This window comes from Pan troglodytes, chromosome 2 (genome assembly GCF_028858775.2).
Source record: "Pan troglodytes isolate AG18354 chromosome 2, NHGRI_mPanTro3-v2.0_pri, whole genome shotgun sequence".
NCBI lineage: Eukaryota > Metazoa > Chordata > Mammalia > Primates > Hominidae > Pan > Pan troglodytes.
The window spans coordinates 53,290,778-53,308,379 of NC_086015.1; the positions used below are offsets into that span (position 1 = coordinate 53,290,778).

The 17,602-nt window shown below is 48.6% G+C and overlaps 1 protein-coding gene and 1 long non-coding RNA gene across 3 annotated transcripts; both read right to left on the reverse strand.

Annotated features, from left to right (window-relative positions):
- Positions 1-7,984: 7,984 nt before the first annotated feature.
- Positions 7,985-8,563, reverse strand: LOC134809564 (uncharacterized). The gene is made up of 2 exons (XR_010155595.1): positions 8,481-8,563; positions 7,985-8,104 (listed from the first exon to the last, which is right to left on the reverse strand). It is a non-coding gene; the product is annotated as an uncharacterized LOC134809564 (long non-coding RNA).
- A 1,107-nt stretch (positions 8,564-9,670) lies between these two features.
- C3H3orf62 (chromosome 3 C3orf62 homolog) lies at positions 9,671-17,368 on the reverse strand. 2 transcript variants are annotated; one of them, XM_009445453.5, is made up of 4 exons: positions 17,139-17,368; positions 16,380-16,794; positions 14,011-14,102; positions 9,671-12,530 (listed from the first exon to the last, which is right to left on the reverse strand). In XM_009445453.5, the coding sequence occupies exons 1-4, from the start codon at positions 17,161-17,163 to the stop codon at positions 12,265-12,267; spliced, it is 798 nt and encodes a 265-aa protein (XP_009443728.3). In that variant the 5' UTR covers positions 17,164-17,368; the 3' UTR covers positions 9,671-12,264. The 2 variants fall into 2 exon arrangements, with proteins under 2 accessions (XP_009443728.3, NP_001238768.1); NM_001251839.3 differs by lacking the exon at positions 17,139-17,368 and having other exon boundaries at positions 11,555-12,530; positions 16,380-16,825.
- Positions 17,369-17,602: the final 234 nt, after the last annotated feature.

The window sequence follows — 17,602 nt, forward strand, 5'->3', positions numbered from 1 at the left end:
GGGATTACAGGCGTGAGCCACCGCACCCAGCCCTTTTGTTTTTTGAGGAGTTTCACTCTTGTTGCCCATGCTGGAGTGCAATGGCGTGATCTCAGCTCACTGCAACCTCCACCTCCCGGGTTCAAGCGATTCTCCTGCCTCAGCCTCCCAAGTAGCTGGGATTACGGGCATACGCCACCACACCTGGCTAATTTTGTATATTTAGTAGAGATGGCTTTCTCCATATTGGTCAGGCTGGTCTCGAACTCCCGACCCCAGGTGATCTGCCCACTTCAGCATCCCAAAGTACTGGGATTACAGACGTGAGCCACCACGCCCGGCCTGTGAGACCCTATCTCTACCAAAAAAAAAAAAAATTAGCTGGACATGGTAGCGTGCACCTGTGGTCTCAGCTACTTGGAAGGCTGAGATGGGAGGATCACTTGAGCCCAGGAGTTTGAGGTTACAGTGAGCTATGATTGTGCCACTGCACTCCAGCCTGAGTGACAGACCAAGACCTTGTCTCTTAAAAATAAAATGAGAGGCCGGGCGCAGTGGCTCATGCCTGTAATCCCAGCACTTTGGGAGGCCGAGGTGGGCGGATCACTAGGTCAGGAGATTGAGACCATCCTGGCTAACACAGTGAAACCCTGTCTCTACTAAAAATACAAAAAAAAAAATTAGCCGGGCGTGGTGGCGGGTTCCTGTGGTCCCAGCTACTTGGGAGGCTGAGGCAGGAGAATGGCGAGAACCCGGGAGGTGGAGCTTGCAGTGGGCCGAGATCGTGCCACTGCACTCCATCCTGAGCGACAGAGCGAGGCAGAGCTTGCAGTGGGCCGAGATCGCACCACTGCACTCCATCCTGGGCGACAGAGCGAGACTCCATCTCAAAAAAAAAAAAAAAAGGCCGGGCGCGGTGGCTCATGCCTGTAATCCCAGCACTTTGGGAGGCCGAGGCAGGCGGATCACGAGATCAGGAGATCGAGACTATCCTGGCTAACATGGTGAAACCCCGTCTCTACTAAAAACAGAAAAAGTTAGCCAGGCATGGTTGCGGGCGCCTGTTGTCCCAGCTACTCGGGAGGCTGAGGCAGGAGAACGGCATGAACCCGGGAGGCAGAGCTTGCAGTGAGCCAAGATTGCACCACTGCACTCCAGCCTGGGTGACAGAGCAAAACTCCGTCTCAAAAAAAAAAAAAAAAAATCAGGGCCGGGCGCAGTGGCTAACGCCTGTAATCCCAGCACTTGGGAGGCCCAGGCGGGTGGATCAAAGGTCAGGAGTTCAAGACCAGCCTGGCCAATATGCAATATGGTGACACCCCGTCTCTACTAAAAATACAAAAATTAGGTGGGCCTGGTGGCACGTGCCTGTAGTCCCAGCTATCCTGGAGGCTGAGGCAGAAGAATCACTTGAACCAGGGAGTTAAAGGTTGCAGTGAGCTGAGATCATGCCACTGCACTCCAGCCTGGGCGACAGAGTGAGACTCTTTCTCAAAAATAATAAAAAAAAAAGAAGGTATGAAAATCAGACACATACCATCTTTTTAGTTCCTAAGGCTCTCACAAGATTATTTTGAATAAACACCACCCATTCAAACTGGTTTTTCCCTTTCCTGTATTATATGAAGGGGAAAATCCTCATGGGATGGATAGTTTCCAGAATTTGCCCATTTCCAAGCCAGTACAGTAAATGACACTGGGGCCGCTGAGTGGACCACTGTAGAAAGCAATGGTTCTTGTTTCTTATTTTTTACATTATTTTCAGGGATGTGTGTCCCATCAAAGTCTCATTACGGAGGAGTTGAATTTTCCCGGGACACCTATGGCAGGGCTGCCAGACACCAGCCTAAACTGCTCTCACTCTCATTTCCAGACAAAGTGCCTCCGGTGGCCTGTAGGGAGCCATGGGCAATCACAGCAACCCTCTCTGAGGCCAAGGAAGTTCAGGTATGAGCTGTACCTGAGGCTGCCCTGGCCTCTCCTCTCCCTTCAGTCCTCACTGGGTGTCTTCTCACCCTGCCCTCTGCCAGCTCCACTGCTTTCCCTGCTGGGTTTCATTGCTTGTGCAAGGAAGATACGGAAGGAGCCCAGCCACACAATGGGTTGGTTCTTTCTAGCCCTTCCCAGACTGACTATAGGCCAGCGGGGTCTGTATCTAGAAATCTTTTATTACTCTTAAGTTGAACAGTTTAATGATTAGTCATTTTAATTTAGAGTTGAGATTCCATTAGTATTTGACTGTGGCCTTCTTATTGAGAACTCTGTTCAACTTTGAAATGCCAAAGCAGGAGCCTTTGTTCTTTGATCCTGCCGTGAGTTAAGAAATTCTGTATTTCTTCAGAAGTGTTTCATTTTGTGTAATGAAGTCAAGGGTTAGAGTGACTCAGTGTTCCATGAGTTAAGTGTCTTTGTAGAATGAACAGTAAACTTATCTCCTAATAAGACTGCGTTAATTAAAATTACACTGCCTGTCTCTGGGGATCATCAGAAAAAGATACTGTTTCTTAATTTATTCCTAAGGCTTAAAAAAAAAAAAATTAGGCCGGGTGCAGTGACTCACGCCTGTAATCCCAGCACTTTGGGAGGCTGAGGCAGGTGGATCATGAGATCAGGAGATCAGGATCATCCTGGCTAACAGGGTGAAACCCCATCTCTACTAAAAATACAAAAAACTAGCCGGGCATGGTGGCAGGAGCCTGTAATCCCAGCTACTCGGGAGGCTGAGGCAGGAGAATGGCGTGAACCCAAGAGGCGGAGTGACCCGAGATCACACCGCTGCACTCCAGCGTGGACGACAAAGCAAGACTCCATCTCAAAAAAAAAAAAAAATTAACTACTGTGTTCCTGCCAGGTTTGGTGAGGGTGACACAGCCCAAGCATCCAAGCATGTCCCTGGAACAATCAACATCTTTGGCTCCTCAGATGTTCCTGGAACTGTATGTGGCTACCCAGGGGCGGATGTGGTGGGAGGCCTATGGGCCTGAGGCCCAAAAAGCCACACAGGGCCAGGCGTGGTGCCTCACGCCTGTAATCCCAGCACTTTGGGAGGCTGAGCCGGGCGAATCAATGAGGTCAGGAGTTCAAGACCAGCCTGGCCAACATGGTGAAACCCCGTCTCTACTAAAAATACAACAAATTAGCTGGGCATGGTGGCAGGTGCCTATAATCCCAGCTACTTGGGAGACTGGGACAGGAGAATCACTTGAACCTGGGAGGCAGAGGTTGCAGTGAGCTGGGATCGCGCCACGGCACTCCAGCCTGGGCAATAGTGCAGGACTGTCTCAAAAAAACAAAACAAACAAGCCACCCAAGGGCTTCTCCCTCTGATACAACTCCGGCTACAGCCCAAGGATGGAAATGAAGCTGACTGCAGTACGTAATTTTGTTGACATTCACAGGTATCTATCTATCTATTTATTTATTTATTATTATTTGAGATGGTGTTTTGCTCTTGTGGCCCGGGCTGGAGTGCAATGGTGCGATCTTAGCTCACTGCAATTTCCGCCTCCCGGGTTCAAGCAATTCTCCTGCCTCAGCCTCCAGAGAAGGTGGGATTACGGCGCCCGCCACCACACCAGCTAATTTTTGTATTTTTAGTAGAGACGGGGTTTCACCACGTTGGCCAGGCTAGTCTCGAACTCCTGACCTCAGGTGATCTGCCCACCTTGGCTTCCAAAATGCTGGGATTATAGGCATGAGCCATCATGCCCAGCCAATTTCTCTTTTTCGTGTTTTTGCCTCAGAAGCTCCAAAGGGCTCCTGTTGAGGGGCCTCCTACAAGATGCTTTCTTTCCCAGGTCAGTTCCCAGCAACTCCTCTCACCCAAAGTGCCCAGAAAACAGCCTGTCTACTCTCAAAAAAGATAGTTGCAGCCTGGCGCGGTGGCTCATACCTGTAATCCCAGCATTTAGGGAGGCAGAAGAGGGAGAATCTCTTGAGTCCAAGAGTTTGAGACCAGCCTCAGCAACACAGTGAGACTCTGCCTCTTTTTTTTTTTTTTTTTTTTTTTTTTTTTTTGAGACGGAGTTTCACTCTTGTTGTCCAGGCTGGAGTGCAATGGTGCAATCTCGGCTCACTGCAACCTCTGCCTCCCAAGTAGCTGGGATTACAGGCACCCACCACCACACCCAGCTAATTTTGGTATTTTTGGTAGAGATGGGGTTTCACTATGTTGGCCAGGCTGGCCTCGAACTCCTAACCTTGTGATCTGCCCACCTCAGCCTCCCAAAGTGCTGGGATTACAGGCGTGAGCCACCGCACCAGGTCTGACTCTGCCTCTATTTTAAAAAATGGTAGTTGCTTCCTAGAAGTTAGTTTTGACTTCTTTTTTTTTTTTTTTTTTTTGAGACAGAGTCTCACTTTGTTACCCAGGCTGGAGTGCAGTGGTGCGATCTCAGCTCACTGCAGCTTCGACCTCCTGGACTCAAGCCATCTTCTTAGCCTCCAGAGTAGCTGGGATTACAGGCGCCCGTCACCACACCCAGCTAACTTTTGCATTTTTAGAAGAGGCAGGGTTTGGCCATGTGGGCCAGGCTGGTCTCAAACTCCTGACCTCCAGTGATCTGCTTGGCTCAGCCTTACAAAGTACTGGGATTACAGGCGTGAGCCATTAGGCCCAGCCACACCGGGCTAATTTTTATATTTTTTGTAGGGATGGGGTTTCACCATGTTGCCCAGGCTGGTCTTGAACCCCTGGGCTCAAGTGATCAGCCTTACTCAGCCTCTCAAAGTGCTGGGATTACAGGCATGAGCCAAGCTTATGCCAGGCCTGAGGCCAAAACTCTTTGTCAAATCAGGCATTTTCCAGACAGCCTAGAACACAGAGTCCTTCCCCACTACGGCTGGGATCCACTGTCAAATAGATTTCCTGAGTAAACCTTTGTTCCCTCTAGATATTTAGTTGGAACCTAAAATATTAATATTCTCCCACACATTCCAAGGATAATGCAAATAGCCTGAGCCTCATCTTGTTTCTGGATGACAGAGCCTTTTTCGTTTAATTTTTTTTTTTTTTTTTTTTTTTGAGACGGAGCCTCGCTCTGTCTCCCAGGCTGGAGTGCAGTGGCGCAATCTCAGCTCACTGCAACCTCTGCCTCCCGGGTTGAAGAAATTCTCTGCCTCAGCCTCCCGGGTTCAAGAAATTCTCTGCCTCAGCCTCCCAAGTAGCTGGGATTACAGGTGCCTGTCACCACGCCCGGCTAGTTTTTTTTATTTTTTAGTAGAGATGGAGTTTCACCTTCTTGGCCAGGCTGGTCTTGAAATTCTGATCTCATGATCCACCCGCCATGGCCTCCCAAAGTGCTAGGATTACAGGCATGAGCTACTGTGCCCAGCTTTTAATTTTTTTTATAAAAATTTTTTTAAAAAGGGCCAGGCACGGTGGCTCACGCCTATAATCCCAGCATTTTGGGAGGTTGAGGTAGGCGGATTGTTTGAGGTCGGGAGTTTGAGACAAGCCTGACCAACATGGAGAAACCCCGTCCCTACTAAAAATACAAAATTAGCCGGGCGTGGTGGTGCCTGCCTGTAATACCAGCTACTCGGGAGGCTGAGGCAGGAGAATCGCTTGAATCTGGGAGGCGGAGGTTGCAGTGAGCAGAGATCGCACTATTGCACTCCAGCCTGGGCAACAAGAGCAAAACTCCGTCTCAAAAAAAACAAAAACAAAAATTAAATATAGTCCGGGCATGGTCGCTCACGCCTGTAATCCCAGCACTTTGGGAGGCCGAGGCAGGTGGATCGCTTGAAGTCAGGAGTTACAGACCAACCTGGCCAACATGGCAAAACTTCATCTCTACAAAAAATACAAAAATTAGCCAAGTGTGGTGGCAGGCACCTGTAATCTCAGCTACTTGGGAGGCTGAGGCAGGAAATCACTTCAACCCTGGAGGCGGAGGTTGCAGTGAGCCGACATCACACCACTGCACTTCAGCCTGGGTGACAGAGTGAGACCCTGCCATACACACACAAAATTTAAAAATAGAGATGGTGTCTCCCTGTTTCCCAGACTGATCTCGAACTGCTGGGCTCAAGTGATTCTCCTGCTTTGGGCTCCCAAAGTGCTGGGATTATAGGCTTGAGCCACTGCACCTGGCCCAGAGCCTTTTCAATAATCATCTATAATCAGGTGTATTGGCTTCCCAAGTCCTCCCATGGTTTGCATGACTCATTGGTCTTTGCTACCACATTAAAACATCTTGTGGCTCAATCAGAAGTACCACTCTGAGGCTGGGCGCAGTGGCCCATGCCTGTAATACCAGCACTTTGGGAGGCCAAGCAAGACTCCGTCTCAAAAAAAAAAAAAAAAAAGTACCACCCTGGGCTGGGCACAGTGGCTCATGCCTGTAATCCCAGCACTTTGGGAGGCCAAGGCGGGCAGATCACTTGATGTCAGGAGTTCGAAACCAGGCTGGCCAACATGGTGAAACCCTGTCTCTGTCGCCCAGGCTGGAGTGCAGTGGCGTGATCTCCGCTCACTGCAACCTCCACCTCCTGGGTTCATGCCATTCTCCTGCATCAGCCTCCAGAGTAGCTGGGACTACAGGTGCCCGCCACCATGCCCAGCTAATTTTTTCATATTTTCAATAGAGACAGGGTTTCACCGTGTTAGCCAGGATGGTCTTGATCTCCTGACCTCGTGATCTGCCTGCCTCGGCCTCCCAAAGTGCTGGGATTACAGGCGTGAGCCACCGCGCCCGGCCGAGACTCTGTCTTAAAAAAAAAAAAGAAAGAAAGAAAGAAAAGAAACAGCACTCTAATACCAGGTGAGCCCCTGGTCTAGCCATTTCAGGAGGGAGATTGGCCTGAGTTAGGCCCCTTTTGCAAATCTTCTTCACTGACCTTTGAACATTGACAACTCACAATTTCACCAGTTGGCAGAATGGTGTTACTTTATCACTGCATTCCTGAGTGAAAAGGTGAGGGACACAGGCCTCCAGGTTGTCTGTCTCCTTCCTTCTGGTCTGTGGATGCTGTTGGAATCATCTCTGGGATTGAAAGAGACGGTGGTGGGGTGGGCCCAGGAGAATGCCAAGGAATCAGGGCAGGTGTGCCAGGAGTTGGCTCCCCTATCCTAAGAGTGAGGGGAGCAGCAGAGAGATGGGTAAGGGGAACCCTGAGTCCTAGAGATGAGAAGGTAGGTCCCAGTGCCCAATTGTGGTGGCTTGAGCCTCACAGAGGCAGAAGTGTGCTAATGTAAGTGCTCCCAGAGCTCAACTGGCAAGAGTTCACAATGTAGAACCAGATCCACGTGACTACACAGGCGTGATGCCTGTGAGTGTGGGGAACACAGGAATCAGAATGAACTGAGGGCCGGGTCATTTCCAGCCTGCAGCCAGCCCTTTTGAATTTCCCTTTTGAAAGAATTGCTGGCCAGGCGCGGTGGCTCACGCCTGTAATCCTAGCACTTTGGAAAGCCAAGGCGGGTGGATCACGAGGTCAGGGGTTCGAGACCAGCCTGACCAACATGGTGAAACCCAGTCTCTACTAAAAATACAAAAATTAGCCAGGCGTGGTGGCACAGGCCTGTAATCCCAGCTACTCAGGAGGCTGAGGCAGGAGAATCCCTTGAACCTGGGAGGCGGAGGTTGCATTGAGCCGAGATTGTGCCACTGCACTCCAGCCTGGGCAATAGACCAAGACTCTGTCTCAAAAAAAAAAAAGAATTGCTGCTTTTCTCCCAGGCCTCAGCTGTGACTCTGTGTTCCCTGCTGGAACTTCACTCCACCATTCACTTATCTCTCTCCTTGTTCCTGCCCTTTCTTCTCAGCCTTCCCTTCCAGCTCTTAAATCTCTCTTTCTAGAAGCTTCTAAAGACCAGCTCCTCCCTTAAGTATTGTTACGAAGTTTATCATCAGTTGGCTTACAACCCTGGTTTCTACTGGCTTTGGCATGAACACTGGTGGGATGCAGCCATGGATCCTGGAAATCTCTTGTCATAGGGTTGGATGGGTCCATCTTCTCATATGCCTTGTGCTATGGCTTGAATTTGCAGTTTGCAACTAGCAAGTTCCAAAGCTATTTATTTTTGAAGCTGTCTTGTTTCTATTTTGATTCTGGTAATCCAAATTGCAGTTTGGTGTTTCCACGGAAACAATTCAGTGATTGTTTGGCTTGCCAAGATGAACTGTGGGGGAGAGAACTGAATGATGTAAAATATTTAAAGTTTCTCAGTCATGATCAAAGTCAACTATCAAGTCTCCCTGAGAAGGATTTGGTCCTAGCTCCTTAAAAACCTGAGGAAGTTTTATTAAAATTCTGGGCTTTTGTTCCCCCTCCAACTAAATCCCTGGAGAACAGCTCCCCAAACCCTGTTCTGAGCAAATGAGCGTGTATCTGCCCACTGTATAGACTCAGATGACGAAGGCGGGAAGTTCTTCTTGGGCACCTCAGGGAGCCAGAGATGCAGAGACAGGAGTAGATCGTGTCACCAGGGAAATGAGGAGGCCTATGTGCCCACTCCCTGCTAATCTGGGACTGGCATGGAGAGGCTCAGGACTCACCTGCTTGACTGTACAGCTGCATTTCTAGTGAGGAAAAGTTCCACATTCAAGGATTCCAGGATGAATTGCCTGTTTGGAAAATCTGAATTTTTAAATAAAGGCTTTGCTTAAGCAAAGACATACCTGTCTCTCTGGCCAGGGAGAGCCTGTATTCTCCCTCATTCCTCACCCCCACCCTGTGCTGGGCCCTCATTCCCGTCTCTACTCCAGGTAGGAAAAAAAAATAAATTTCAAAGTCTTCTAGAGTAAGGGATAGATAGATCCCCATTTATTTATTTATTTATTTATTTATTTATTTTGAGACAGAGTCTCACTCTGTCACCCAGGCTGGAGTGCAATGGCACGATCTCAGCTCACTACAATGTCTGCCTCCTGGGTTCAAGCAATTCTCCTGCCTCAGCCTCCTAAGTAGCTGGGACTACAGGCATGCGCCACAACGCTGGCTAATTTTTGTATTTTTAGTAGAGACAGGGTTTCACCATGTTGGCCAGGCTGGTCTTGAACTCCTGACCTAAAGTGATCTACCCGCCTCGGCCTCCTAAAGTGCTGGGATTACAGGAGTGAGCCACCCTGCCTGGCTAGATCCCTATTTAATACAGCCACGTCTGCAAAGCCCCACCTGGGAGGGGCCAGGCCCTGACCAGTAGTAAACCAGTGAACTAACTGAGCTCCTGAGAAACAGCTCTTTGAGACCTAGATAACCCAGCTCCTGAGGATCTAGCTCCCCCAGAAAAGGACTGCCCTCGTGTCAGGGTCCTGCCAAGCCCTCCTGGTGTGGCCCCTAGGCTCCACTCCAGTAACTGAAAGTTGGGTCTGGACAGGTACTTTGTGAAGGATGTCCATGGCTAGTTGACTGGAGATGAGGGTTTTTAAACTAACTGCTTTTGTCTTTACAGAAGTGATACATGTCCACTGCAGATCAATTAGAAAATACAGATGACAAAAAAAAAAAGACTATACCCTCCTATCCATCACCCCCAAAAGTTTTTTTGCACATGAGCTCATACACATTTTCACAAACTTGAGATCAGTTGCACTTGATCCAAAGTGCAATTACATGCATTTTAAGTTTGGGGATAACTTTAGATTTACAGAAAATGTACTTCATATATATCCTTCACTCAGCCTCTCCAATGTTAACATCTTACATAACTCTGATACATTTGTCAAAACTAAGAAACTGACATCAATACATTAAACACTAGTTTTTATTCAAGTTTTATCAGTTTTTCCAATAATGTTCTCTTTCTCTTCCAGGATGCACTCCAGGATTCCATGTTGCATTTAGCCATTGTGTCTTCTTGGTCTTTAGTGGTCTGTTGATAGTTTTTGAGTCTTTCCTTATTTTTCATGACCTCAACAGTCTTTTTTTTTTCTTTTTGAGGTGGAGTCTTGCTTGTTGCCCAGGCTGGAGTGCAGTGATGCGATCTTGGCTCACTGCAACCTCCACCTCCTGGGTTCAAGCAATTCTCCTGCCTCAGCCTCCTGTGTAGCTATGACTAAAGGCACATGCCATGATGCCTGGCTAATTTTTGTATTTTTAGCAGAGATGGGGTTTCACCATGTTTGCCAGGCTGGTCTCGAACTTCTGACCTCAAGTGATCTGCCCGCCTCAGCCTCCCAAAGTGTCGGGGATTACAGGCATGAGCCACTGCACCCGGCCATCTCAACAGTCTTGAGTTCTGGCCAGGTATCTTGTAGAATGTACCCCACGTCTGGATTTGTCTAACATTTGTCTCAAGATCATACACTGGGAATTTGGGTTTTTGGTAGGAATACCAGGGAAGTGATGCACCCCTCTCATGACATATACATGACATCACTTGGTTAGGTGTCTGCCAGGCTTCCCCACTATAAGTTTGTGACTTTTCCCTTTTCCTACTTTAGTCGTGGGAAGAATCATTAAGTCTAGTTCACCTTCAAAGGGTGGTAATGAGGTGGGAATATGGGGGTAAGGACAGGAATTAAGCTCCACCTCGTCTATAGAAGAGTGTCCACATCCACATGTATTATTTGGAAGGCACTGTTTTGAGACCTGTTTTTCTGAGTATCAAGTAGCCTGACATCTCTCCATCCAGACAGGCTATTCTTCACCTGAGCAGGGGCAGTTGAGCATACTGTGAGCACTTTTCATTTGCTTCCATTCTTCTTGCTCAGGGAGAAGAAATTGGCCTCTGACTCCACAGGCTGTGAATGCTTTGTGCTACCTCCTGCAGGGTCTGAGTGGTAGGTGGCCTGGAAGGAGCCTGTAGTTAGCCTTAACCTCAACTCCTGCCCCAGGCAGGGCAGTGGCAGTGGCCACAACTGGTTGGGAACCAGGGCACGCCCACTGGGGAGGCACATGCAATCAAGTGGCCAGGGTCTAACCATGCCATAGTTCTTGGGGCACCAGCAGGTGCCAGGCCAACCTCTGCTAAGGAGTGGGTGTGTAGCCTCCACCTTTGAGCCCAGAGGAATCACTAGACCTGTGGTAAGGGATGTTGCTGGCTATGCAGCCTGCCCTATGCCAGAGTCACTGGCCTAAAAGACAGTCTGTTGGACAATCACTCAGCTGTTAGTTAGGCCTTTCTCCCTAACTCTTTGGTTTGTTCGGGCTTTAGCACTTATAAACAGCCCTGGCTGGTCCAAAGGTAGTGAGTTATCTCAATCGACTACTCACAGTTTCAGATCTAACTCCTTGTTCTACTCCTTACCCTCTTCTTATACTACACTCAGTCTTTAAAAACAATCAGGTCCAAAGGTATTGAGTTATCTCAATTGACTACTCACAGTTACAGATCTAACTCCTTGTTCCACTCCTTCCCCACTTCTTATACTATACTTCACTTGGTCTTTAAAAACAATCAAAACAAAAAACAGCCTTTTGCCAGCTCTGCCTCACCCCCATATTCCTTCCTCTTATTAGCTCAGGAGGTGGGCACTTCCCTGAGATTCAGTTTCCTTTCTTCCTTTTTCCTTTTTTTTTTTTGAGACAGGGTCTCACTCCATCACCCATGCTGGAGTGCAGTGGCGTGATCTCAGCTCACTGCAACCTCTGCCTCCTGGCCTCAAGTGATCCTTTCGCCTCAGTCCCCACCCAAGTAGCTGGAACTACAGGCACGAACCACCATGACCAGCTAAATTATTATTTTTTTGAGACAGAGTCTTGCTCTGTCACTCAGGATGGAGGGGAGCGGTGCCATCTCGGCTCATTGCAACCTCCGCCTCCAGGTTCAAGCAATTCTCCTACCTCAGCCTCCAAAGTAGCTGGGACTACAGGTGCACACCACCACTCCTGGCTAATTTTTGTATTTTTAGTGGGGATGGGGTTTCGCCATGTTGGCCAGGCTGGTCTCAAACTGCTGACCTCAAGTGATCCACTCGCCTTGGCCTCCCAAAGTGCTGGGATTACAGACGTGAGCCACTGTACCTGGCCACTCCTGTACTTTTTTAGGGGCCCATGGAAAAGAACACTAAGAGACACAGCAGAGGCCCACGACCCACACCTACCATGGGTACTGGGTATATTGAACATCAATCAAAAAAACACATTCAAGATGTCAAGGAAAGTAAAAAAAAAAAAAAAAAAAATCAGTAATAGGAAACATTTCAAAGCAATGGAATTCAAAAAACTGGTCTCACAGCTTAAAAAGGGACACAACTGGGATTTAAAAAGGGTCTGGTAATTCAGGTTCTGCCAACCTTTTGAGAAATGTGGCCCCTGACGGCCATTGTAGCTGCTTCTGCTCAGGCTCAAGGGCAGCCTCCTGCTGTAAGGAATCAAAGCTTAGATAACTAACTGTCCTTACTCAATTTGGTATTTAAAAGACGTCATCACATTGTAGTCCTCTTCCAAGTCCAGAATAGTCTCAATAATATTATGATCATCAAAAGCCTGTTTGAGGCTGCCAGGGTCAGCATCTGTGGCCTTCTGAGGGCTCTTGTCCATGAGCAGGGCCCAGGCTTCCTCTTTGAAGGGTGAATCTTGGCAATGACCACACACGTGGTTCAATTCGTTTTCAAATTCTATTTTTCCAGCCAATTCTTCAATAGTTCGGATGCTTGTATGGTCTTAAAAATAAGAACATTCAGCTTTACAATTCCAGTGGAAGGTTTCTGAAGACATTTCAGGCGCAAGTTAAAAACCATGAATGGGTTGTCATTTATCAGGGATTGTGTAAAAGCAGGCATTCCTGCCCCAGGACAGGCAGGCTGCCAGACTGCCAAATTAGGGTGGGTTTGGTACCTTCCTTTCAGGCCCAAGCATTTACTGAGTTCCAACTATATCCCAGTCCCCAAGAAAGGTATAAGTGGGAGGGTATAGAAATGTACATGGTTGTCCTGGCTCTCAGGGATGACAAGACACAATGTGAAAAAAAACAAGGAAACAAGGTCTTTAGGGTAATAAACTGCTGCCCAGCCAGGAGCGGTGGTGTGTACCTGCAATCCCAGCAACTTGAGAGGCTGAGGTAGAATAATAACTTGCGCCCAGGAGTTTGAGACCAGCCTGGGCAACAGAGTGAGGCCCTGTCTCAAAAAACAAAAAACAAAAAAAACAAAAAAAAAAACCTCCCTGATGTTGGTGAAAGCCAAGGAAGATGGTGGGTAGAGGCAGTAATGACTTCAGTTTACCTCCTGGAGCTACTGGAGGAGACTCAGGCCACTGAAGTCACAGGCTGGCAGGGATTTTACTTTGTGGCCCAGGGTGAGTACCCTACCCTCACCAGGCCTCCCTTTCCTCCCTCATAACCTGGAGATCCTTCAGAAACAACAGCTTCAGGCAGCACCCACGGTTATACATCCCTTTACTAGGAGCTGTAGTATGAGTTTTTTAAAAACAGGGCACATTGGCATGGTGTGCCTGTAAACCCAGCACTTTGGGAGGCTGAGGCAGGAGGATCACTTGAGACCAGGAGTTCAAGACCAGCCTGGGTAACAAAGCAAGACCTTGTCTCTATTTATAAAAACTACTACTACTAATAATAAAAAGACAAAATAAAAAATAGAGCACATGTAGTTCACATACAGGACATTCAGATTTGTATGTAGAAAAAAAAGTCTGACAGGATGTATGCTATACTATATATTAACAGTGGTTATCTCTGGGTGGTAGAATTATAGGAAAGCTTTTGACTTCTAATTTTTCTCCTAATCTTTTTTTTTTTTTTTTTTTTTTGAGACAGAGTCTCGTTCTGTCCCCCAGGCTGGAGTGCAGTGGCATGATCTCAGCTCACTGCAACCTCTGCCTCCCGGGTTCAAGCAATTCTCCTGCCTCGGCCTCCCGAGTAGCTGGGATTACCGGCGTGCACCACCACGCCTGGCTAATTTTTGTATTTTTAGTAGAGACGGGGTTTCACCATATTGGTTAGACTGGTCTTGAACTCCTGACCTCATGATTCGATCTCCTCGGCCTTCCAAAGTGCTGGGATTACAGGCATGAGCCACTGTGCCTGGCCGAGAGCATTTCTTATATCTGAGATATTTGCTGACTCAGACCCATGTGAAGGACCTATCTTCCCAAGGACAGGATGGACTTGCCCACTGTACTCACCAATCATATCAAGCAGATCCTTTGTGACCTCTTGGCTAGAATTCTTGAGTGGCATGTTTGAATCAGCCTTCAAATCTCTCTCCATATCTTTCCTGCAGCCCCCAGGTGGGGGGGAAGAAAAGGTGGGGAATTAGATTCTCTTTCAAGAAAATATTGAAGGGAAACTCAGTTTTAGATAATCTCAAAGACAAAAACTTACTGGTGACCTTGTCATTTATGCTTTGATTAAAGGACAATTGGAAACTGCTACATCAGTGGATAAATGGACTAACAGCTTTACCATAATGACTCACGAGCATCGCAGACTGTATTAAATTTTTTTCTTTTTTAGAGACAGGGTTTAGCCATGTTGCCCAGGCTGGTCTCGAACTCCTGGGCTCAGGCGATCCACTCGCCTCAGCCTCCCAAAGTGCTGGGAATACAGGCATGAGCCACCTCACCCAGCCTGCATTTGTTTACTTATTTATTTTTATTTTTTATTTATTTTTTTGAGATGAAGTCTCGCTTTGTCCCCCAGGCTGGAGTGCAATGGCGCAATCACGGCTCACTGCAACCTCTGCCTCCCAGGTTCAAGTGATTCTCCTGCCTCAGCCTCCTGAGTAGCTGGGATTACAGGCGCCTGCCACCACACCCAGCTAATTTTTGTATTTTTAGTAGAGATGCGGGTTTCACCATGTTGGCCAGGCTGGTCTCGAACTCCTGACCTCAGGTGATCTGCCCGCCTCAGTCTTCCAAAGTGCTGGGATTACAGGAGTGAACCACCGCGCCCGGCCTGTTTGTTTTAAAGACAGAGTCTTGCTCTTGTTGCCCAGGCTGGTGTGCAAGGGCGCAATTTCGGCTCACCGCAACCTCCTTCTCCTGGGTTCAAGTGATTCTCCTGCCTCAGCCTCTGGAGCAGCTGGGATTACAGGCGACCGCAACCGCACCCAGCTAATTTTTCTATTTTTAGTAGAGACGGGGTTTCACCATGTTGGCCAGGCTGGTCTCAAACTCCTGACCTCAGGTGATTCATCCGCCTCAGCCTCTCAAAGTGCTGGGATTCAGGCGTGAGCCACTGTGCCCAGCATTTTTTTTTTTTTTAAGATGGAGTCTTGCTCTGTTGCCCAGGCTGGAGTGCCATGGCAAGATCTCAGCTCACTGCAACCTCTGCCTCCAGGATTCAAGCAATTCTCCTGCCTTGGCCTCCCAAGTAGCTGGGATCATAGGCGCGCGCCACCACGCTCGGCTTATGTTTGTATTTTTAGTGGAGACGGGGTTTCACCAGACCTCAAGCGATCCACCCTCCTCAGCCTCCCAAAGTGCTGAGATTACAGGCGTGCCATCACACCCGGCAAGGCCTGCACTGCTTATGAGTACCAATATAAATATTTGTGGAATTGAAAGGAAAAAAATTTTTGTGGAGTTGAACCAATTAAATGGCCTCTTTATCCCCTTCCTATGAAGCAGCCAAGATGGCAGAACTTTGAAGTTTCTTTTTTTTTTTTTTTTTTTTTGATACGGAGTCTCGCTCTGTCGCCCAGGCTGGAGTGCAGTGGCGTGATCTCGGCTCACTGCAAGCTCCGCCTCCCGGGTTCATGCCATTCTCCTGCCTCAGCCTCCCGAGTAGCTGGGACTACAGGCGCCAGCCACCACGCCCGGCTAATTTTTTGTATTTTTAGTAGAGACATAGTTTCACCGTGTTAGCCAGGATGGTCTCGATCTCCTGACCTCGTGATCTGCCCGCCTCGGCCTCCCAAAGTGCTGGGATTACAAGTGTGAGCCACCGCGCCCGGCCTGAAGTTTCATCTCATACATTCATCCCTTCTCCAAGTCAAGGTGCCTGGGACCAGGCAATTTCAAGTTACTTGGGAGAAGAAAAAGTCTAGAGGAGACCTGGTGATGGTCCAAAAAGATCTGGGGTAAGAGCAGGGAGCAGAGGCAAAGATAAAGCCAGGAAGTAGGGCCCAGCCTTCAATTCAGCCTCTCCCTAATGTGGGCAAAGGAGGGTATCAAAGGCCCCAGTGTCCAGATTCAAACACAGGAGTTAAGATGGAATTAAGACTTTTGTTTCTGCAACTTAAAAAATAAGGTTATTTTTAAAACCCGGTTATTTTACATCCACTACCCCTTTGGGTACTGCAAAGTGGTTTCCATGACTGGTTTGACATCAACGATTGACAACTAGCCCCTCAACTGGAACATATACACAAAATATAACTGTTTCCTAGGCCAGATTCTGAAGAATGTCTGTCAACTCCCCAAATGCAGTCACAGAGCTGCCAAGAGGAGGAAAGAGCACTGTCATGAACTAAATCTAGGATCTTCAACAACTTTTTCAGAAACAAGAATCCCCTTAATTGTAGCTGTTAAACTATCAAAATTAGAATCACCTTAAATTTTCTTTTCTCCAGTTTTCCCCCTCTCCTGCAGTTCTCCAAGACTCTCTTTCAGGTGCCAAAATGGAGGAATGCATCAATACATTTTCCTTGCTGGTCAGAGGTTTTCTCTCGGGGCACAGAGCATGTGGTTTTGCATTTACCGGGGCATGGTTTGTTGCAAAGGCAGGGTTCTCATTCTCAGGAGCACATGGGACAGCAGCAAAAGGAGCAGCAGAAGAGCAGGCTGCCAGAGGATGTCTTCTGCAGAGGAGCCTGTGCACGGGCAGCGAGGAGGAGAGCGGCGCGGCGCTCAGTTCCAGCCTCTGCTGGCCTGTGCACTCCTGGGAATAACTAACTCCTTCAAAGGCCCGGTCAATGGCTGCAGTCAGTTCCTTTCTGCATCTTCTTAGTTTTTCAGACATTTCTCCTAAAAGCGACCATGTCTTTATGTAATGCATTGGAAATGCACAGGACAACACAATAATGTTACAAATGAGGCTGCAAACTACCCCTGAACGGCCACGATTTCCTGGAGCTTGGCCCTGGCTATAGCAGGACCCACAACCCTCGGGCTTTCCTCCTGGAGTAGGCGGTTCTCGGCTCTCGCGGAGGGACCCGCCATCTGCCAGAAGCCCCAAAGACGCCCCGCCCCACTTCCCACAGCTTCCTGGCCCGCCCCGCCGCTGCCTCCCGCCCCACCGCGGCTCCCAGGCCGCTGGCCCTACCGGCACCCCCCCTTTGGCGAGTCGGCAGCCACGTCCTTGTCCTCACCCGCAGCGCAGTGACGCCGACCCATCCAACGGTCATCGCATGCGCGTGCCCCGCGCAGGCCCCAAACCCCCACGGATTAGGTTGAAGGTCAGACAAAAAAGCCCGGACCCGTACGTACGGTTCCTTAAGGCCTTGCCCACACGCAGCGGCTGGCCCCGCGGTGGGAGTGGGGACGGGGCTTTCGAATGGGGGCCCCGGGAAGAGTCTTGGCAGGGATGAGGAAAGAACCCGTTCTAGAAAGCATCTGGGTAACACCAAAATGTATTACTACCCTAAATCGGCATGAACTGGAGCCCTTTCCCGGCTAACTCCCACAAAGATTTCTGTTCTCAAGCCAACATGGAAACAACTGGACGGGACACAGCACCGGGCAGTTTTATGTACTGACTTCCTTTAAGCGTTATCTAATAAAAAGTGTGTTATCTAATAAAAGTTCCACACAGTATTTAACCGTCTTAATTCAT